General features: G+C 33.3%; 1 protein-coding gene across 1 annotated transcript in view; it reads left to right on the forward strand.

Annotated features, from left to right (window-relative positions):
- The first annotated feature begins 805 nt into the window (after positions 1-805).
- The window catches only part of LOC145325109 (uncharacterized), a 94,681-nt gene continuing 72,250 nt past the window's right edge, over positions 806-23,236 (forward strand). Inside the window, exons 1-3 of the mRNA XM_080167957.1 lie at positions 806-1,246; positions 1,655-1,770; positions 22,757-22,804. Coding sequence (XP_080024083.1) covers positions 1,227-1,246; positions 1,655-1,770; positions 22,757-22,804 — 184 coding nt within the window. The 5' untranslated portion in view covers positions 806-1,226. The remainder of the gene's footprint in view (positions 1,247-1,654; positions 1,771-22,756; positions 22,805-23,236) is intronic.

The following is a 23,236-nucleotide window of genomic DNA, read 5'->3' on the forward strand; positions in this document are numbered from 1 at the left end:
CATATCCTTTAAGGGATCTTTATTTAAAGGAAGATTGGGTATTATCCTCTTAGAAATTTTTTTTTCAATTTTGAAAATTTTAGTCCCCAAATCCCCCCCATTTTATTGTTGTTAAAGATTTCCTTGGTCCTTTTACGAATTTCGCCTTAATTTTTTTTTCATCACATCTTGGGGCAAAGCCCCTAGAGGCTAGGAGCGAAGCCGATAGTTAAAATATAAAGTAATAAATAAAAATTTTTTTTAATTCATTACAATTTTTAGCATAAAATTTTTCCAATTTTATTACTTTTAAAATTTAGTAAAACCTATAGCTCGCAATTTGGTATAAACACCTATGCCCAAATATTATGAGACATAACCAAAAGAGAACTTTACCCCTAGTCAACCAAAGTGAAAGGGAAAGGAAAGGTGCATATAGGACCATCCTCCATTATACTCTCCACCCCCCACTCCCCCCTCTCTATATTTGTCTATCAATCTCAAAATTTGGGCCTTTTTTGGAAAATCTATTAAACGAAACGTTTTTTTCTTTCAAAAAGCAAAAGAAAAAACATTTTATCGTGAGACAAATGGGCATTCAAAATAAGTTCAGGGAGGGATTGAAACAACCCCTCAAAGTTTCTACTACATTCATACAATAAATTTCCCTTTCCTCTTTCTCACCTAATTTCCCTAACTATTACTCCCCTCCTTATTCTTCCGAGAGTAACCAGAGAGAGAGAGAGGGGGAAAGGTGGGGGGGGGGGGGAGATGTCTAACGGAGGGTGGGCCTACTCTACTACACCATTGTAGAAATGATTCGGTGGTTTAGTAACCTCTTAGCAGAAGGAAAGAAATAAGAAGCCTTTCTTTCTCTCTTTACATATATAAGTTTTCCCCCTCTGTATACTACAGAGAACGTACACACTCTTGATTATTAAGTTTAGTAGTAGTATACAGAGAGTCCAATCATATGGCCTACAACTTTTACTTTCATTTGCTGTAATCAAAACATTAAAAATCTACAAGTTTTACCTAAAATAAAAGAAGAAATAAAAATCAAGGAAAACTAATTTTTAAAAATCTGTGAATTATGTACTTTCAAATTACCAAGTTACAGTGATTCTTTCAATTATTTTGACCCATGATGAGTTATGATGTGAATTAATAATTTGAAATATTTCTAAATCTGAAATAAACTAAGTGATATTTTAAAAATATTATAATACTGCTTTGGTTATTATATAATGGCTTGGTTTAAAACAAGGTTTATACCATTAAATCTTTTAAAGCTCAAATATCTCCCAAACGATCAAATCTAAATGAATTCGTCAAAGATTTTAAACAAAATATAAAAATGTATGCATAATATAGGTCAACTAACGTTTGATTAATCCCCCAAAAGTGTATTTGTGAAATTTTGTCTCTGGTAGCTGGTTTATTTATTTGAGAAAGAAGGGCCATAAACATAGACGTCCAAGGGTGGGGGAAAAAGGGGTATTTGCCCCCCCTCAAAATTTTAAGAAATACGTTAATTACCCACCACAAACTCTTGAAATCCCTCAATTTACCCCCCCTAAAAACAAAAGCTTTGACGGCCCTCGTCGAAGATAAATTAAACATTCTCTATAATTAGTAACCAAAGAAAAAAGATATAATGTTATAAACTTATCAGGTATACGCGGTGGTTGTTCATCCTGTTGATCCTGGTCCATACCTGGATGCAACCTGTCCAGGCACAGTCTGGAGATATTCTAGTAGAGGAGGAGGAGTTACTTACTACAGTTTCAGGCATTTACAATTGGATTGTAATCTGAATCAATTTTAAAAATATTTTCTTTATTAAAGAATATATAATTCATATTGATGGTTGATTTTAAACTTAACTTGAATAACAAGTCGATTATGTATATTATAGGTTGTTTACTATTTGAACAATTGAATAAAATCACTAATCCTTAATATAAGGTAAGCTAAATGCAAAGATACTCCATGAGTTAACAAGACTAACAGTCCATATTTTTCTAATGATAGATGATTGAAATATCGTTTATTTAATACTTAGGTTTTGATGATAAATATATCCATTTCTGTGCTAATTATGGTTGTTATCATCCTTGTTTTCTATTTGTACCCAGTAAATGCGTAGTCTAGTTCTAATTTAATAAAACCATATCAATTTAATTTTGTTAATCAAAAATAAAACTTGAAACGTTCTTGGAACATAAAGGAAAGTTAATTTTCACATGCACATATTAATTAAGTAATTAAAAGACAATTTACATATGATAATTGACTTTATTCTGAGTTTTTTCAATTTTTTTACTAAAAATACAAATAATATTTTTTTAATTCTAATTTCATACTCCAGGTTTAAGATCAACAATACGTTACTTAAAATGACAATAAACAAAAGATGACAACATCCATAAAAGCTAAGCTCTAAAACATTAGGACAAACGAACAGTAACACTTGTAGAGTGTCAGAACTAAATCAACAGAATATTAATGTATAAAAGTAGAAACAAAACTTTTTGTAAATTTGTTGAAAAACTGCTTAAATACAGAATAAGGACGTACTTACATACTAGGACTTGATTATAGAGGTGCTACGCTTATAACATTATACTTTGTTGTCCTAGGAATCATTACTCCAAAAATCAGATCAATGCAAAGTTTGAAATCGATAGGACATGTCTAAATTAACGAAAAGAGCTAACCGTTACGGACTGACGGACCGACCTTAACTATAGGAAAGCTTTGCTTTAAACAAGGATGACAACATCCATAAAAGCGAAGCACTGAAACGGTAGGACAAACGGACATTAACACTTGTATAGTATCTGAACTGAAAAATCGGAACATAAATGTATAAATGTCGAATCAAAATTGTAGGTAAATTTGTTGAAAAACTGCTTAAAAACAGGATAATGTTTATGGACATACTTACATTTTTGGACTTGATTATAGAGTTGCTTCGCTTATAATATTGTTCTTTGTTGTCCCAGGAATCAATATACCAAAAATCAGATCAAACGGATAATTAAAACACCTGAAAATTTGTTAAAAAAGTAGAAAAATCAACATGTTTAAAATGGACGTACGGACATTCTGGTAATGATTATAGAGTTGCTACGCTTTCTAAATCGTACCTAACTACTACAGGAATCATCATGCAAAGTTTGAAATCGATAGGACAATTCTAACATGCCTAAATTTACGAATAAAAGCTAACTATCTCGGACGGACGGACGTGCGGACGGACGGACCGACCCTAATTATAGAAAAGCTTCGCTTTTAAAAACGCCAATAAAATTCGTCTTTTTAATGCACTAACAGGAACGTTAATATTTAGAACAGCCTCACTATTAATAAGACAACTAATAATAAATTGTCTCATGAGGAAAAAAGATAAATTGGTATATATCATGGCTAATAAATTACTTTACTTATACACTGAATAAAGAATCCGAGGGAGTTTTATATCGTAAGTTGAAAACAACGCCCTTCCCCCCCTCCACCCCTTCTTATTTGCTATATTTCCCTTATAACATGTCTTTTCGAGGACATTTCCTGGATTCTTTCGAACCATATTGAATATATATTGAAAAACAAGGATGACAGCATCCATAAAAGCGAAGCTCTGAAACGGTAGGACAAAATCAGAACATAAAGTTAAAAATGTCGAATTAAAATTCTAAGTAAATTTGTTGAAAGTACAGGATAATGTTTAAGGACATACGTTTTTAGGACTTGATTATAGAGATCCTTCGCTCATAACGTACTTTGTTGCCCTAGGAATCATTATTCCAAAAATCAGATTAATCAGATAATTTTATCACATAAAAAATTGGTTGTTAAAAAAATTAAAAATCAACATGATTAAAATGAACGTACGGACATTCTGGTAACGATTATAGAGTTGTTACGATTTTTAAATCGTACCTAACTACTACAGGAATCATCATGCAAACACCATGATTTTTTTTTATTTAACAGGGGGGGGGGCAGGGTGTTTTATTTATTGACTTAATATTGGATTTTTCAACGAATACTAGCTCATAAATTTGTAATAAACTGATGTGATTTATTAAAATGACACAGTTTAGTCTACTTGCATAGTACTCAAACACATTTTATTTTCATATTTCTGTTGTTTAGTGACGGAGCTACTATACAAAATTAACCTTATTCAAATAATATGGATAAAATTTGTCCTGTTATGTATCTTAAAAATTAAACAGAATTAATCGCCACCTTTAGTTTAAATTGAAGAGCTGATTTAAAAGTCTTAACTTAAATATTGAAAACATTCTTTCAATTTTCGGAGCCGACTGGCTCTCGGAGCCCGCTCCGAGAAATATATTGTAGAACATTTCTTTTTAATTCTCTTATTAAAATAACATCTATAATACAAAGTAGAACGTTGTCTGTCTATCTGTCTGTTTGTTTGTAACGAAGGATCTCGCTAACCGCTGAACCGATCGGGTTCTCCTTTACAGGGTAGATTCTCGGGAAAGTTTATAACTATTTTCTTTGGGGCTGGGACACCCCCAACCCTCCCCCCCCCAAAAAAAAAAATGAAAAATACCCACCCCACAGTTTAAAATTAGAATCAAATAGTATGGTCAACAAACCCCCCACCAAAAAAAAAAAAAATATTTCCCCCCAAAGTAAAAAAAATTTAATTTTCTTTTAAATCTAAAATACGAAAAAATAGGTTGATCAAACCTCTTGGGGCGAAACTGCTAGTTAATTCAAAAAATAACACACACTAGTTTATGTATTTGTCAGTTGTAAAAATGCTCAATAAATAAACAAGGATGACAACATCCATAAGTAGCGAAGCTCAAAAACTATAAATAGACAACTGGAAATGATCTATAGAGTACGTAATAAAAAACTTCAATAACAAAAATCACGAAACCTTTTAAAATGTATATTGTATAATGGTTTTTTGAAGCATTAAGCTAATAAGAATAAACGTTAAAATCTAAAATTCGATTTAGCACCCCAAAAAATATGTCTTTAAAAAACTTGGTCAAAATATGAAGAATGTTGACTTAATTAATCACTAAAAAATCCAACCGTTTATCTTGAACAGTAGTTGAGAAAATCACAAAAACTTGAAAAACTAGGAATCGATCTAGCACCCTAACCAATAAAGGTATCTTAATAAAAATAGGTGGAATCATGTATAAAGTAAACTTATTCAATCCCTGAAAATTTCAACTGTCTATCTTGCATAGGGATTGAAACAATCATGAAAACTTAAAAATCTAGGAATCGATCTAGCACCCAACCAATAAAGTCATCTAAATAAAACTTAATCGAAATATGTAAATCCCTGAAAATTCCAGCCATTTTTCTTGAACAGGAATCGAGAAAATTACAAAAACGTAAAAATCTAGGAATCGATCTAGCACCCCAATTAACAGACAGACGGACAAAACAATGTATAGATTAGATGGGCATATGTCATAGGAATCTTCACTAAAAATTTCAGCTGTCTATCTTGAATAGGAGCCGAGAAAATTACGTTTCCCCCATAGCGTTACGGACGGACTGACGAACTGACTGACGGACGGACGGAAGGACATAATGAATTATAGAGTAGCTTCGCTACTAAAAAACAAGCATATGAACTTAGCCAATGATTGCAAAATAGAGTTACATGAAACAGAGGAAGTTAATTTAAAATTACAAAAATATTGTAAAAGTAGATAATAAGATACTTTCAAGATATCATAAAAAATGTATTGTTTAGTAACAGCCAATACATAAAAAAATACTTTCATAAAACTACTTTTAAATATTTGCTTTTGCTTGTGTATACAATAAAACTAGCCAACATTTCATTAATTTTACTTATGTAAAAATAAAAAAGTTTATTATACTCATTAGAAGCGAAGCCACCATTTAATATAGTAAATGGTAGAAATATAAAAGCCTGATCTGCTTTTAGGAAAACTTTGAAGATCTTTTAGACTTTTTCATTACTTAACTATTTGACATAAATCTTAGAGGCCTGGGGCGATGCAACTAATATAATACATGCTGTCAATCAAGTAATGTAAAAAGAAACAATGATGACAACATCCATAAAAGCGAAGCACTGAAACGTTAGGACAAACGGACATTAACACTTGTATAGTGTCAGAACTAAATAATCAGAATATAAATGTATAAGAGTCGAAGCAAAATTGTAAGTAAATTTGTTGAAAAACTGCTTGATACAGGATAATGTTTATGGACATACTTACATTTTTAGGACTTGTTTATAGAGTTGCTTCGCTTATAACATTATACTTTGTTGTCCCAGGAATCAATATACCAAAAATCGGATCAATCGGAGATTAGATCACATAAAAATATGTTGTTAAAAAAGTAAAAAAATCAACTTGTTTAAAATGGACGTACGGACATTTTGGTAATGATTATAGAGTTGTTACGCTTTCTAAATCGTACCTAACTACTAAAGGAATCACCATGCAAAGTTTGAAATCGATAGGACAATTCTAACATGCCTAAATAACGAAAAAAGCTATCCGTTACGGACAGACGTACGGACGGACCGACCCTAATTATAGAAAAGCTTCGCTTTTAAAAAAGGGAGCAAATATATTTCTTATTATTCATATAAAGTCAATATCAACCATAAGTTGCATTTATAAACTCTCATACTAGTACCATTAATCTAGGTTATACGTGTTATATGTATTCTGAGTATAAAAAAATGAATTATGACCTAGCAAAAGCTTTTTAAAAACATGAAAAAATGTACAACAAAATATTACGGTATGTACACCCAAACAATTATAATAATTTCATATTAATTATCCAAAAATAGTTTATTACAATTACCACCAGTTGTTTTAGTATATTGCTCCATTACAGTTCACTGATATTTCTAATAGTAGTTTTCGTCTTTTACATGATCAAAAGGACCACTAAAACAATAGTCCTCCAAAGTTTGTATTTCTGTCTGTCTTCTGTCTGCCAGTCACACATTTTAAAATATTATCACTACCAGAATGTCCGTATGTTCATTTTAAACATGTTGATTTTTTCACTTTTTTAACAACAAATTTTTATATGATCTAATTATCCGATTGATTTGATTTTTGGTATACTGATTCATGGGACAACAAAGTACAATATTTTAAGCAAAACAACTCTGTAATCAAGTCCTAAAAATGTAAGTATGTCCTTGTAAGGGATGTATATTTCCTGACAATGTCTCACCTCATTAGGAAGAGAAAATGACTGACAGTTCTTAAGCTCTTATAAGGCAGAATCACGACATATTACCATTGTTAGGTTCTTAATGATAATAAGAAAATGCTGATTAATTGAGTAATAGTGGGGTAATAGTAGAGTGGTAATAGAGGAGGTGAAAAAACTGTTCCAATCCTGAGCTTTAGGAATCTGACATTATTGATTATCTGAAAGTACAAGACTTTCAGTAATTGAGAAAAATTTAGGGGGGGTATGCTCAGGAATGAAATTAGTTTATGTAGGCTTGCTTTGCTTCTCATGGGTGTGCCTATGGTCATCTAAAATAAGAACATTTATAATGTACATATAGTACAGTCCTTGATAATTATCCTGCATCAAGCAATTTTTCAACAAATTTACTTACAATTTTGCTTCGACTCTTATACATTTATATTCTAATTATTCACTTCTGACAGTATACAAATGTTTATGTCCGTTTGTTCTACAATTTTAGAGCTTCACTTTTATGGATGTTGTCATCCTTGTTAAAAATTATGTTGCTATTCAGGGGCGTCCAAGCTTTTTATTTTGGGGGGGGGTAAATTTTTTTTAGGGGGGGTAATTCGGTTTTGGGGGGGTAAAATGGCAAATTTTTTTTACCCACCCCAAAATTTTTACCCGGGGGGTAAAATTTGCTTGGGGGGGGGTAATTACCCCCCCTGAAATCTGTTGGCAGGGGTAAATTTAGTATACCCCCCCCCCCAAAATTTACCCCCGGGGTAAAAATTTTGGGGGGGGGTAATTTAAATTTTATTAAATATATAGTATTAAAAATGCGCGCGAAGCGCGCAAAATTTTTTTTTATTAGATTTTTTTTATTTTGGGGTGGGGTATTTACCCCCAAAAAATTGTTTGGGGGGGTTAAATACCCCCTTCTAAATGGTTGGGGGTGCCTACGGCACCCCCAGGGTAGGGGTAAATTTTAAATGGGGGGGGGGGGTAAAATGAAAATAATTTTGGGGGTGCCCCATTACCCCCCCCCCCCTTGGACGCCTATGTTGCTATTCCAGCATGTTCTTGCCAAACAACCATCTAAATAACAAAGGGGGATGTGGAAAATAACCATTTGGGCAGGGGGGGGGGGGGGTTTTCTCGAGAACCCTTAGAGCTAGAGGGAGCTAATTTTGGATATAAGCTTCTATGGGGCCAAAGTTACTTTTAAAATTATCGTTGACCCCCCACCCCCCCAAAAAAAAAAATTTTTAGGGGGGGGGGGCGGGTGGATTATACTATAGGATGTTTCTCATAAACGACTTGAGATAAATGGAGCAAACCTTGGGATACAAGTTTTGTAGGCCTATATTTGATTTTATAATTATCGTTGACCACCCACTCAACCCAAAACCCCTAATTTTTTTTTTTTTGGGGGGGGGCGGGTGGATTATACTATAGGGTGTTTCTCATCAACGACTTGAGATAAATGGAGCAAACCTTAGGATACAGGTTTTGTAGGCCTATATTTGATTTTAGAATTATCATTGACCACCCACCCACCCCCAAACCCCTAATTTGGGGGGGGGGGGGGGGCAGGTGAATTATACTATAGGGTATTTGAGATAAATGGAGCAAACCTTAGGATACAAGTTTTGTAGGCCTATATTTGATTTTATAATTATCGTTGACCACCCACTCACCCCCAAACCCCTAATTTTTTTTTTTTTGGGGGGGGGGCGGGTGGATTATACTATATGGTGTTTCTCATAAACGACTTGCAGCAATTTTATTTTGGGTGCTACTCCCTTAGTTTTAGAGATAATTGGATGAAATCTTTTGGGCTGGGTCAATAATTACCCCAACTATTGGTATCTTTAAAAAAGACGGCTGCGAGACCGCCGCTCCCGCCGCCCGCCGCCGTTTACCGCCGCCAACAAAAAAAATTTTTTTTATTGTATTTCTCGCTGAATTAGGCAATTTGGAATCATTTGAGACCATGTTATTTTTTTCAAAAAATTTTCGCCTTACAAGAAACCCTGCGGGGGATTTAGTCATTTTTTTCAAATTCTCGAAAAAAATAGCATGGTCTCAAATGATTCCAAATTGCCTAATTCGGCGAGAAATGCAATAAAAAAAATTTTTTTGGTGGCGGCTGTAAACGGCGGCGGGCGGCAAGAGCGGCGGTCCCGCCGCCGTTTTTTTTTTTAGATACCAATAGTTGGGGTAATCAGTGACCCAGCCCAAAAGATTTCATCCAATTATCTCTTAAACTAAGGGAGTAGCACCCAAAATAAAAGTCGAAACAAAATTGTAAGTAAAGGGGGGGGGGGGGGAAATGTGGTGACTCGTCACACGACATACCAGCAATTTATTTTGGGTGCTACTCCCTTAGTTTTAGAGATAATTGGATGAAATCTTTTGGGCTGGGTCACTAATTACCCCAACTATTGGTATCTTTAAAAAAAACGGCTGCGAGACCGCCGCTCCCGCCGCCCGCCGCCGTTTACCGCCGCCACAAAAAAAAAATTGCCTAATTTGGCCAGGAATGCAATAAAAAATTATTTTTTGGTGGCGGCTGGTAATTAGTGACCCAGCCCAAAAGATTTCATCCAATTATCTTCAAAACTAAGGGAGTAGCACCCAAAATAAAAGTCGAAACAAAATTGTAAGTAAAGGGGGGGGGGGAATGTGGTGACTCATCACGACATACCAGCAATTTTATTTTGGGTGCTACTCCCTTAGTTTTAGAGATAATTGGATGAAATCTTTTGGGCTGGGTCACTAATTACCCCAACTATTGGTATCTTTTTAAAAAAACGGCGGCGGGGCCGCCGCTCCCGCCGCCCGGCGCCGTTTACCGCTGCCACCAAAAAAAATTTTTTTATTGCATTTCTCGCCGAATTAGGCAATTTGGAATCATTTGAGACCATGTTATTTTTTTCAAAAATTTTTCGCCTTACAAGCAACCCTGCGGGGGATTTAGTAATTTTTTTCACATGCTCGAAAAAAATAACATGGTCTCAAATGATTCCAAATTGCCTAATTTGGCGAGAAATGCAATAAAAAATCTTTTTTTGGTGGCGGCTGTAAACGGCGGCGGGAGCGGCGGTCCCGCCGCCGTTTTTTTTAAAAGATACCAATAGTTGGGGTAATTAGTGACCCAGCCCAAAAGATTTCATCCAATTATCTCTTAAACTAAGGGAGAAGCACACAAAATTAAAGTCGAAACAAAATTGTAAGTAAAGGGGGGGGGGGGGGGAAATGTGGTGACTCGTCACACCACATACCAGCAATTTTATTTTGGGTGCTACTCCCTTAGTTTTAGAGATAATTGGATGAAATCTTTTGGGCTGGGTCACTAATTACCCCAACTATTGGTATCTTTAAAAAAAAACGGCTGCGAGACCGCCGCTCCCGCCGCCCGCCGCCGTTTACCGCCGCCACCAAAAACATTTTTTTTATTGCATTTCTCGCAGAATTAGGCAATTTGGAGTCATTTGAGACCATGTTATTTTTTTCTAACATTTTTCGCCTTACAAACCGCCGTTTTTTTTAAAGATACCAATAGTTAGGGTAATTAGTGACCCAGCCCAAAAGATTTCATCCAATTATCTCTAAAACTAAGGGAGTAGCACCCAAACTAAAATTGCTGGTATGTCATGTGACGAGTCACCACATTTCCCCCCCCCCCCTTTACTTACAATTTTGTTTCGACTTTTATTTTGGGTGCTACTCCCTTAGTTTTAGAGATAATTGGATGAAATCTTTTGGGCTGGGTCACTAATTACCCTAACTATTGGTATCTTTAAAAAAAAACGGCGGCGGGACCGCCGTTCCCGCAGCCCGCCGCCACCAAAAAAATTTTTTTTATTGCATTTCTCGCTGAATTAGGCAATTTGGAATCATTTAAGACCATGTTATTTTTTTCTAAAATTTTTCGCCTTACAAGCCGCCGTTTTTTTTAAAGACCCCAATAGTTTGGGTACTTAGTGACCCAGCCCAAAAGATTTCATCCAATTATCTCTAAAACTAAGGGAGTAGCACCCAAAATAAAATTGCTGGTATGTCGTGTGACAAGTCACCACATTTCCCCCCCCCCCCTTTACTTACAATTTTGTTTCGACTTTTATTTTGGGTGCTACTCCCTTAGTTTTAGAGATAATTGGATGAAATCTTTTGGGCTGGGTCACTAATTACCCTAACTATTGGTATCTTTAAAAAAAAACGGCGGCGGGACCGCCGTTCCCACAGCCCGCCGCCACCAAAAAAAAATTTTTTATTGCATTTCTCGCCGAATTAGGCAATTTGGAATCATTTGAGACCATGTTATTTTTTTCGAGAATTTGAAAAAAATGACTAAATCCCCCGCAGGGTTGCTTGTAAGGCAAAAAATTTTTGAAAAAAATAACATGGTCTCAAATGATTCCAAATTGCCTAATTCGGCGAGAAATGCAATAAAAAAAATTTTTTTGGTGGCAGCGGTAAACGGCGACGGGCGGCAAGAGCGGCGGTCCCGCCGCCGTTTTTTTAAAAAGATACCAATAGTTGGGGTAATTATTGACCCAGCCCAAAAGATTTCATCCAATTATCTCTAAAACTAAGGGAGTAGCACCCAAAATAAAATTGCTGGTATGTCGTGTGACGATTCACCACATTCCCCCCCCCCTTTCCTTACATGTTTTGACTTTTATTTTGGGTGCTACTCCCTTAGTTTTAGAGATAATTGGATGAAATCTTTTGGGCTGGGTCACTAATTACCCCAACTATTGGTATCTTTAAAAAAAAATGGCGGCGGGACCGCCGCCCGCCGCCGTTTACAGCCGCCACCAAAAAAAAATTTTTTATTGCATTTCTCGCCAAATTAGGCAATTTGGAATCATTTGAGACCATGTTATTTTTTTCGAGAATTTGAAAAAAATGACTAAATCCCCTGCAGGGTTGCTTGTAAGGCGAAAAATTTTTGAAAAAAATAACATGGTCTCAAATGATTCCAAATTGCCTAATTCTGCGAGAAATGCAATAAAAAAAATGTTTTTTGTGGCGGCAGTAAACGGCGGCGGGCGGCGGGAGCGGCGGTCTCGCAGCCATTTTTTTTTTAAAGATACCAATAGTTGGGGTAATTAATGACCCAGCCCAAAAGATTTCATCCAATTATCTCTAAAACTAAGGGAGTAGCACCCAAAATAAAATTGCTGGTATGTTGTGTGACGAGTCACCACATTTCCCCCCCCCCCTTTACTTACAATTTTGTTTCGACTTTTATTTTGGGTGCTACTCCCTTAGTTTTAGAGATAATTGGATGAAATCTTTTGGGCTGGGTCACTAATTACCCCAACTATTTTGAGACCATGTTATTTTTTTCGAGAATTTGAAAAAAATGACTAAATCCCCCGCAGGGTTGCTTGTAAGGCGAAAAATTTTAGAAAAAAATAACATGGTCTCAAATGATTCCAAATTGCCTAATTCGGCGAGAAATGCAATAAAAAAAAAATTTTGGTGGCGGCGGTAAACGGCGGCGGGAGCGGCGGTCTCGCAGCCGTTTTTTTTAAAGATGCCAATAGTTGGGGTAATTAGTGACCCAACCCAAAAGATTTCATCCAATTATCTCTAAAACTAAGGGAGTAGCACCCAAAATAAAATTGCTGGTATGTTGTGTGACGAGTCACCACATTTCCCCCCCCCCCTTTACTTACAATTTTGTTTCGACTTTTATTTTGGGTGCTACTCCCTTAGTTTAAGAGATAATTGGATGAAATCTTTTGGGCTGGGTCACTAATTACCCCAACTATTGGTATCTTTAAAAAAAACGGCGGCGGGACCGCCGCTCCCGCCGCCGTTTACAGCCGCCACCAAAAAAAAATTTTTATTGCATTTCTCGCCGAATTAGGCAATTTGGAATCATTTGAGACCATGTTATTTTTTTCGAGAATTTGAAAAAAATGACTAAATCCCCCGCAGGGTTGCTTGTAAGGCGAAAAATTCTCGAAAAAAATAACATGGTCTCAAATGATTCCAAATTGCCTAATTCGGCGAGAAATACAATAAAAAAAATTTTTTTGGTGGCGGCGGTAAACGGCGGCGGGAGCGGCGGTCTCGCAGCCGTCTTTTTTAAAGATACCAATAGTTGGGGTAATTAGTGACCCAGCCCAAAAGATTTCATCCAATTATCTCTAAAACTAAGGGAGTAGCACCCAAAATAAAATTGCTGCAAGTCGTTTATGAGAAACACCATATAGTATAATCCACCCTCCCCCCCCCAAAAAAAAAAAAATTAGGGGTTTGGGGGTGAGTGGGTGGTCAACGATAATTATAAAATCAAATATAGGCCTACAAAACTTGTATTCTAAGGTTTGCTCCATTTATCTCAAGTCGTTTATGAGAAACACCCTATAGTATAATTCAACCCGCCCCCCCCCCCCAAATTAGGGGTTTGGGGGTGGGTGGGTGGTCAATGATAATTCTAAAATCAAATATAGGCCTACAAAACTTGTATCCTAAGGTTTGCTCCATTTATCTCAAGTCGTTGATGAGAAACACCCTATAGTATAATCCACCCGCCCCCCCCCCAAAAAAAAAAATTAGGGGTTTTGGGTTGAGTGGGTGGTCAACGATAATTATAAAATCAAATATAGGCCTACAAAACTTGTATCCCAAGGTTTTCTCCATTTATCTCAAGTCGTTTATGAGAAACATCCTATAGTATAATCCACCCGCCCCCCCCCCCTAAAAAATTTTTGTTTGGGGGGGGTGGGGGGTCAACGATAATTTTAAAAGTAACTTTGGCCCCATAGAAGCTTATATCCAAAATTAGCTCCCTCTAGCTCTAAGGGTTCTCGAGTAAACCCCCCCCCCCCTGCCCAAATGGTTATTTTCCACATCCCCCTTTTATCTGTTGATTTAAAGAGATTTTGCCCAGTCAGGTGTCAGGACAAAATTTTTGCTTTTATTCTTTTATTTTTTATTTTTAGCTTTATATGTATAAACACCAAGGATTGTAACAGTAAATGCAAAATTTTACAATAGCTAGTTGCTAGGCGTCAAAATTGTCAGACTTTCAGTTTTATCTTTCAAAATTATATTTGATATTAGTTTGCAGTGAGTTTTAGTAGCTAAATTTATTTTGAAACATTAAAGGAAATATTATGTTTCATTATCATATTGCAGTAATTTTTAAAATATCTACTCTTTAACTGATGTAGGATCTTACTTCCTTTAAATTTTAATTTATTTTAAGTATTGTGTTTTGCTTCACTACTTATGGAAATAATATTTTGTTTTGTTATATTAATTTTCAAATTGCAAATATTTTCAATATAAAATATTTAGAATAAATCCTGGTTTATCCAGTATATATAAAACATCAAAGCTTTTATGAATCCGGCTTAGTCCAGAGTTTATTTACTTGTTTTTTTCTAAATTTTTTTAAAATTTTTTTGCTACCCAACCGACTTTGACCGGACACCACGACCGACACAGACCAGATATCCTAATAACATCAACTCTTGCCGACGTATAATTACTAAACTTAAAAAGTCATGAAGTCACAACTCTCTATCTCACCTACAAAAAAAATGACATAGAAAAAACTAGAGGGGGGGGGGGTCAATATGACCCCCCCCCCCCCCGATCTGTAAGGGTTAACAAATAACAATATTATAAAAATTTGTCACTTTGTAAGAAGACTATTTCTTGCAATTGCAATTTTAATTCAAGTTTGTATTTTTTTGTCAAGCAAAAATAGGGGACGGGGTAGGAAGATGGGCTACATACCAATCCTTTTCTTGGTAGAATCTCACATTCTTCAAGTGGACCATTATAAAGTCTCTCCATCACTGTATATATACAGAAGAAACATTTTATAACAAGTGGTTAGTTTTGTAAACTAAGTTAGGTCTATAAGACAAATAATGCATTCACTAGTATATCAGAACTTTTAGATCATACCTGGAACCTAATACTGGATTGCACAGTTATACTTTATCGACTTGGAATTAAATAATTTGAAAAAGCAATTAAATATCACTTACAACAGCCTTTGCAGCCTTTTGAACGCTAAAAATGAGATTTAATGAAACACCACATAATACATGGTAAAAAAAACTCTTTTTAAAGTTATTGTTCGAGCTAATTTTAATTTTTTAATCTTTATGTCTTCAGACAAAGAAACCACACAGCAACTTGTACATCTTTCAGTTTGGATAATAGAAGTCAAGTATAAAAATATGGACAATGGACCTGATATATTTGTTTTGAAAATATTCTCAGAAAAATATAAAACTGCATTTATCAAACATGGTTAGGTAATCATATATCCAAAAGTACAAAAATATGGTCAAAAAAGAAGATAAAGATCTTTTAAAGCAAAAATGTGCAGATTTATTTGCAAACCTTGATCATGTAAGGATGTTTATAAATCTCAAAACATTTATTTATCAACTATAAAATAAATTGTTATTGCACTTAGAAAATCAAATAGCACTTGACACACTTTTAAATGACACTTATATTTTAGTTTAATGTCAATCTAGTTTAATGACTTGGCTACTCTATAACTTACAAATACTGTTATTTAGTATTTCTTTTAGTTACTTTGGGGGATTTATTAGATATAATTAAGGATACACGATTTTGGTTGACCTTACATTTAGCAATTTTATTATAGGCAAAATGCAATTGTGGTTGATATCAGACCACTTTATATCATTTTTATTTATCATTAAAGTATAAATTATTTCTTTCAACCAAGAGTACAACATACTGTACGATAACGTTATGTCTTATATTTGCAAAGGGTCTTCGTAATGTTTACACAATATGGCAGTGTTTCTTTTAAAATTACCTTTGTTGTTTTGTTTGTCTCTTTGGTTAAAGTTGTAAAGAAACTTTAAGATTTCCTCTTAAAACTAATGTTTGACACAATTAGAGTCAGTCTTTCACAATATAAGTACCAACAGTACATAAACATTTTAAGTATCTGAGAATTAAAAAGCCCCAATTAAAATAACTTAGTTCAAAGTTTATTTTTTTATATAAAAAGCTTTGCCATAATATTATTTATTTAAAACTTTGTCCAAAACTCAAAGATCCCAAAATGCTTTGCTATCCTTGGACAAAATAATACTTGTTCTAAAACGTTTAACCAAGAAAAGGTAATCCGAAAAGAAAGATGATACTAATATGTAAAAGAAAATGGAAAATATATGTAAAAAAGATGCATCTGAAAAATAAAATGAGAAGTCAAATCATTTGGAAAAAGAGTTATTATGTAAGTGAAGTGGAAAGAGAACAATTGTAAGATAAAGAATTAGGGAAATGGATAAAATTAAATATTTTAGAAGGGGTTTTTGGTTGCTTAGATCCATACTGCTGGTAACACAACCAACTTTCATTAGAAAAGGTTTAACAAGACCAAAAAAAATATCAATGAAAGTCCCAAAAAATTTGCATGACTAACCATTATCTATATTACAAAGTAGCTTGATGTCTGTCCGTCCCTTAAGATCTCGGTAACCACAAAACCGATTAGATTCTAGGTACCAACAAAAATTTGTTTTTCTATTTACGTCCACATACAAATTCTTTATAGAAAGGTTGACTTCCTCTTACATGAAGGGCAAAGCCCCTACAGGCTAGGGGCGAAGCCGCTAGTCATTTTTTTTAAAGTAATTGAATTAATTTTCTTTATATTTTTCACTTTATCCTATATCTGTATAATGATAGTTTCCTTTCCTAACATTTATCTGGTAATGCATTTTTGTCTGACTTATATACCCAACAAAGTACATATAACTCACAAATAAAAACATTAGGTTTTTCTCGTGTATTTAAAACCTTGTTGTTTTATTTATAAACATTTTATTATCTTCAATTTTATACTCAAAACTAGGGGTTTAACTAAAAATCAAAGGAAACCCAATCTTATTCGCGGATTACTGAATTAAATATGTAGTCTTTGTTCAAATTACTTGTTCTGTACAGGGTGCACCACACATAACCGGACTTTTTTAAAACAGTTATACCGTCAAAACTACTTGACCGATCAGTCCGTTTGACCCCACTATGAAAAGCTTAGGTAATGACCTTATAGCACAAAAAAATCTTTGGACGAAGATGGGCTCGTACTTCGAGCTGGCCGCAGATTCGAAATGCGCCGGTGGTATAATCTGGATTCTCGAAATGTGGATTTATCCTATTTTTTCATCACATACAATGTTGAAGTTACTTATTATTTGTGAAATGGTCTACAGTAAGATGGATAGTCAGTTTAATAGATGACTTTCTATAGTCCATTTATTGGATTATCTATTTAAGTTGGACTGATAAAGTCACAAGTAACATGGATACTGAGATAGGAGAATATAATAGAAAATGATATTTCCTATCAATATTCTAAAACAAAAATATATACAAGAGTAAACAATCCCTGCTGAAAGAAGTACATATATTTTGAGGGATAAGGAAATGAACAATTAATTGTTATAATTAGATCTACTATCAAAATTACTCCATTTGAAGATTAAAATTAACAGTTGAAAGGGACGTACACTACTAGCTTCAAACCAACCAATCAAATTTAAAACCCCCCGAAACTAAGATAATAATGGTTTTAAAACTTTGGGTACCAGTGGAATGTACAGTATAAGAATGAGCTATGGCACTTACACATCCAGCAAATTTACAGTGGATGTATTTTTGGCAAAATGTATTCGCGTTTTTCTCATGTCATAAATAAATCCAACACTGGCAAAAACACATCCAATATTTTCATACATATGTCAAAAATACATCTGACACTGTATTTTCTTTTGTTTTCAAACACTTTCCGAAAGTCAAACTAACATTAATTACCCTTTCAATGCAATATACATACATAAAATTCATTTATGTATATAGAATATACATGAATATATTGACAGGGGGAAGTTGGACGTCAACTTTGGTTGCTAACATGGACCCCATTTATTGGTCAGTTCATTTATCCAGTAGAAGGATGGAGGATGGGTTAAAGTAGTTGTATGGAAGTAACGTTATTATAGTCAGCTACTAGTATCAGCTTATTAGAGTACATGAAAATAGCCAACAGATCTATAGAATAGATGTATATACAGACAACTGCCTCCCTTCCTTTTTCAAAGGCCTCTTTTTGTCTGCTTCTAAACTATTTTCTGCTACTTGGCTGTGTTAATATGAGCGACACCATTGCTTGATTTTCAATGACCCAATTGCAATATTACACAAGGCGGTTGCGACGGGGAGATACATTTATTTAACCCTTTCTCCCTCTATTGTTTTACTCTAATAAATAGCCTACAAAAAACACACTTTAATTACATTGTTTAGCAATGTTATATAAAAAGGAAATTAATAAATACAAAATTTGAAAGCAAATTTATTACAGACATCCTTTTTTAATGAGTATCTGTTTTATAAAATTCTTCAAGATATGATAAATAAAAAGTTCGCTCAAGGATTTATATTCATATTAAATATTCATCTGGTATTAACAGCAAATTTTCTAATATTTGTATTTTTTCAAAAATTTTTAAGAATTAGGTTTTTAAAATTCTGTAAATAGTAAAGTAACAAAATGAGCTCAGAGCATCTGTATTTATCTCTATAGTAAATTGAAAAATATATCTTTTTGAATGACAGTTGTTTCACCTACAAACTTTCTTTTATTTTGGGAAGCAGAGTGACATTTTTAAATTTAATTTTTTTTTGAAAGCAGGGTTTCTGTATATCTATAATAGATCTAGAGTTTCTACATTATTCTGTTTCATATTGAAACTAATGAATTTGAAATTCAATCAAATTAACCAGATTTAGATTGGGAAATTAATTAGAACCAACATGGATCTGTTTGAAATACTAATACAGCTTATTAGGAGTGAACCTCTTCTAATTCATGGGAATACACAAAACTTAATTCACCAGTCATCTAAAGATCATAGAAACAAAATTAAACGAACAAATACGCTTTCCGCAGAAATATTAAAAAAGATTAATAACTGTTGCTGCGCCTCTTTATGAAATATTTCTTTTGAGTTGCCAATTCAACTTTCTATATATCTATGCAATAAACGTATTAATCTTACTTTTTGTATGACGTCACTTGAATTTAAATTCTTGCAAGAAGAGAATGAATCTCATTCACTCATATTTCTTTTATCCAGGAATAAAGGGTTTGATATTGAGAAACTCTAATCAAAGTAGTTCTTTATATAGTTCTTTATATACTTATATATAATGTTCTACTCAAGTATTTGAGCACTTATAACTCACCCACCTTATTTTTTAAATAACTTTTTTCATAGGCCTACCTCTTGCAAAGAGCCTAAACCTGCAGTGTTCTAACCCTGCTGGCCAAACGAATATCCAATATAACCTTACCTGAACAGTCCACCCTTTATTTTCAATATATTTCAAAATAAGGGGGGAGGGTGGATTGTAGTGTGATAATACCAAATAATTTAACTTCTGAGGAAATCATACAACTTTAATTTTTGTATTTCTTACAATTATGGAAAAACTATCCATTAATCCTGATAATATTTGTAAGAAATTTGCCTATAAGAATTCTCAAATTGAGCCCTCATAACAGTAAAAACTCGTTCAAGTGCACATTGAACTTTTCAAAAATGGATATAACATCATTTATCTAACCAATTGCAAATAATTGAAATCGTATCCTGTAAGATCTGTATAATAGCATTAATCTGATTTTAGTCTTGGGTAGGTTTTTAATGTTCGGGAACAAGGGGTAGAAAAAAAAATAAATGGGATAAGCTCCAAAATAAGGCTCACAAAAATAAATTTCAGTCAATCTTAACAAGAGTCTTGCGAAAAGATACGTATTTTCCATGATTATTAAGTTGAATAAGTGCACCTACATTCTATTTTTTTATATATCTGCAAAATTCTTCGGTTTTACATATAGTGGTATGTATGTAATATATTAAATGCACTGGATATTTTGCTTCTAGACTCAAAGGGAGGTCAGGAAAAATCGCCCAAAACTACACAAAAGCTCTTTCTAAGATTACCTAAGTAGAACCAGCAATTTCCAAAATCTTTAGATTCAGAAAAATATCCTTATTGCATTACATAATACTAGTTGCTTATCCCCTAGTCCCTATGGAAGGGAGGAGAAGGTAAGAAAAATAGTCAAAAACCGCCCAAAGATGGTTAAAAGCATAATCAATTTGGACCGCCAGTGTCCGAGATCTTTAGCTACAGACAAAAAAACTTATTACTTTATATCATAGGATAAAAAAGTAAACATTGAAACTTGGATATTGACATTTGGAAAAAGTAACAACATAAGTGTAATCTTATAGCTCAAATCACTAATAAGTAAAATAACCTATTTATTAATAATCTTGCACCAGATTATCATGTATTCTAATAAAGTGAAATTTGTAGCTGGCTAAGATAACGACACCCACCATTCACCCACTTTCTCCCTCTATTTCCCCTCTTACTGTATGAACAAACTCACCGATAAATGATGTCCATGTTAGCAATAAGAATTGACGACCTTTTTTCCCCTGTTCTGATATCCAGGTACATTCTATATCCATAATGTCAACACTCTCGTATAAAATTCATCTATAATTCAGGCCTTACATTTAAAATTTAGACAAATGAAAAACATGGTCATTGGCTTGCAGATTTTAACCAATGGTGTTCAAACTGTGAAACAATTTCTAGAAAAGTTTATAAACAATATAACAAAATACTAAAAGAATTGTTCATATATTACATACACAATAAAAGTCAAATCTGCAAATAAAACTTTAAAGATAAAATAATTCTTGTTTTGTACAAAATTGTTATTTGAAGTTTTGTATTGACATTAACCTAACCTTAGCTTGCAAATTTGAGCTACGTAAAGTATCATTTGTCTACAAAAGTCCAATCTTTAAAAACTGAAGCTACTCTTTTGAAAGATATAAGATACATAATTTTTAATTCTATAAGGAAGATATTCAAAAGTATTTAATTTAAATATTATAATTTTAAAAGTTAAAATTTTAAGAATTGACTTCAAACAAACATAATGTTGTAAACATTATATTACTTTCAATGCAGATGTTCTAGAAAATACAAGTTAAAACAAGATAAAAATCTATTGGGCAGTAGGTAGTTATGGGAATGTATAAGGCTCTGAAGTCTGGACTAGTATACAATACTAATCTTTGGCTGAATAGACACATATTTGATTGATTTTACATCAGCAAAAGTTTGAATACAACTTTTGATTTATATTTGACAATGTCTGAAAGAATTAGGATATTGGATTATGTATAGTTTGACAGATTTTATATAATTTCCCTTTTCAATAGTTTTATTAATTAAATAGCAAACATGGAAAAGGAGAAATTGTTTTATATAAAAGTTCTTCTTTTTTTCTAAAATAATAATGTCTCTTATATGAAAAAAGGATGACACCATCCATAAGTAGCGAAGCTAAAAACTCATGGATGGACATCCGGAAAATAAGTGTCATAAAAAATGAACATTAAAATAAATCACGAAACCTATTAAAATTTACAATGTGAAAATCTAGGAATCAATCTAGCACCCCAACGAATAAGCAAATCTTAATGAAATTTTATGGGAATATGTAAAATGTAAACTTATTTAATCCCTGAAATCATTTCAGTCGTATATCTTGAATAGAAGTCTAGAAAATCATGAAAACTTAAAAATCTAGGAATAGAACTAGCACCCCAACCAATTTGCAAAGCTCGATGAAACTTTATAGAAGTATGCAGAATTGGACCTTATTCAATCCCTGAAAATTTCAGCCGTCTATCTTGAATAGGAGTTGAGTAATTCATAAAAATTTAAAAATCTAGAAATCGAACTAGCACCCTAACCAATTTGCAAAGTTCGATGAAACTGGATAGAAGTATGCAGAATTGGAATTTATTCAATCCCTGAAAATTTCTGCCGTCTAACTTGAATATGAGTTGAGTAATTCATGAAAACTCGAATGAAAAATCTAGAAATCGATCTAGCACCCCACTTAATAAAATTTGGTGAAAATATGACGAATGTCACATGTGAACTTATTTAAACCCTGAAAATTTCAGGCGTCTATCTTAAAAAGGAGCTGAGCAAATCACGTTTCCCCCAAAACTTTTCAGACGGACATACGGACATTTCAAATTATAGAGTAGCTTTGCTACTAAAAATATATAGGGAAAAAGTAAAGATAATCAGTCAATGATTATATCTTAAACAACATTTAGTTGTCTAGTCTATCTAACTTAACATTTGTAACAGTATTTATCTTTTTGTGTATTATCAAGAAGAAGAAATTACATGAAGAATTAGTTTACTATTAGCTTATATTTAAAGCTCTTTATAGTGCCTATAAAAATGACGTCATGCATAATAAATGTCCAATGGTAGGCCAAGAAACAGACTAAATTATCAGGCTAATATACCTTTTAATTGACCAATTGTAGGCCAGTATATTTTATTTGCTTTGAAGAAAAAAATATGAAAAAAAATTCCTCTACCAATATTTTCGATAATAATCCAATTGTAAAATTAGAAGAAGACGAGTGCGAGTTTCCAGAACCATGGCATGGAAATTATTTCAAGGAAAATCAATCATTTATTTATTAAAAGAGTTTGTTAGATAGATAGATATATAGATAGCTAGATAGATAAACTGATACATAAATATACTGAATAGATACTATATGGGTTAATAGAGTAAAAGATAAAAATAAATAGATTAGTAAGAGTAAATGTAGGCATTAGAAGATAAAATTAATTATTAAAATAAGGTTTCAAAAGATTAAGTTAGGGTTAAGATATTTTTAATTTAAAGTTTTATTTCTTGAATTGTTACATCTTTGTTGTTCAGTGTTGGATTATTGAAAATACTTGTTGTTCTACCTAGGTATGAAATATACAGGGTGCACCACATAAATCCGGACTTTTTCTCATTTTTAAACAAATAAACATAAAATCGTAAATTTTAAAGATTTTATTGAATTTTAAAAACTGGGAAGCAACCTAGGTATAT

This window comes from Acartia tonsa, chromosome 7, assembly GCF_053477335.1.
Source record: "Acartia tonsa isolate MP-2025a chromosome 7, ASM5347733v1, whole genome shotgun sequence".
NCBI lineage: Eukaryota > Metazoa > Arthropoda > Copepoda > Calanoida > Acartiidae > Acartia > Acartia tonsa.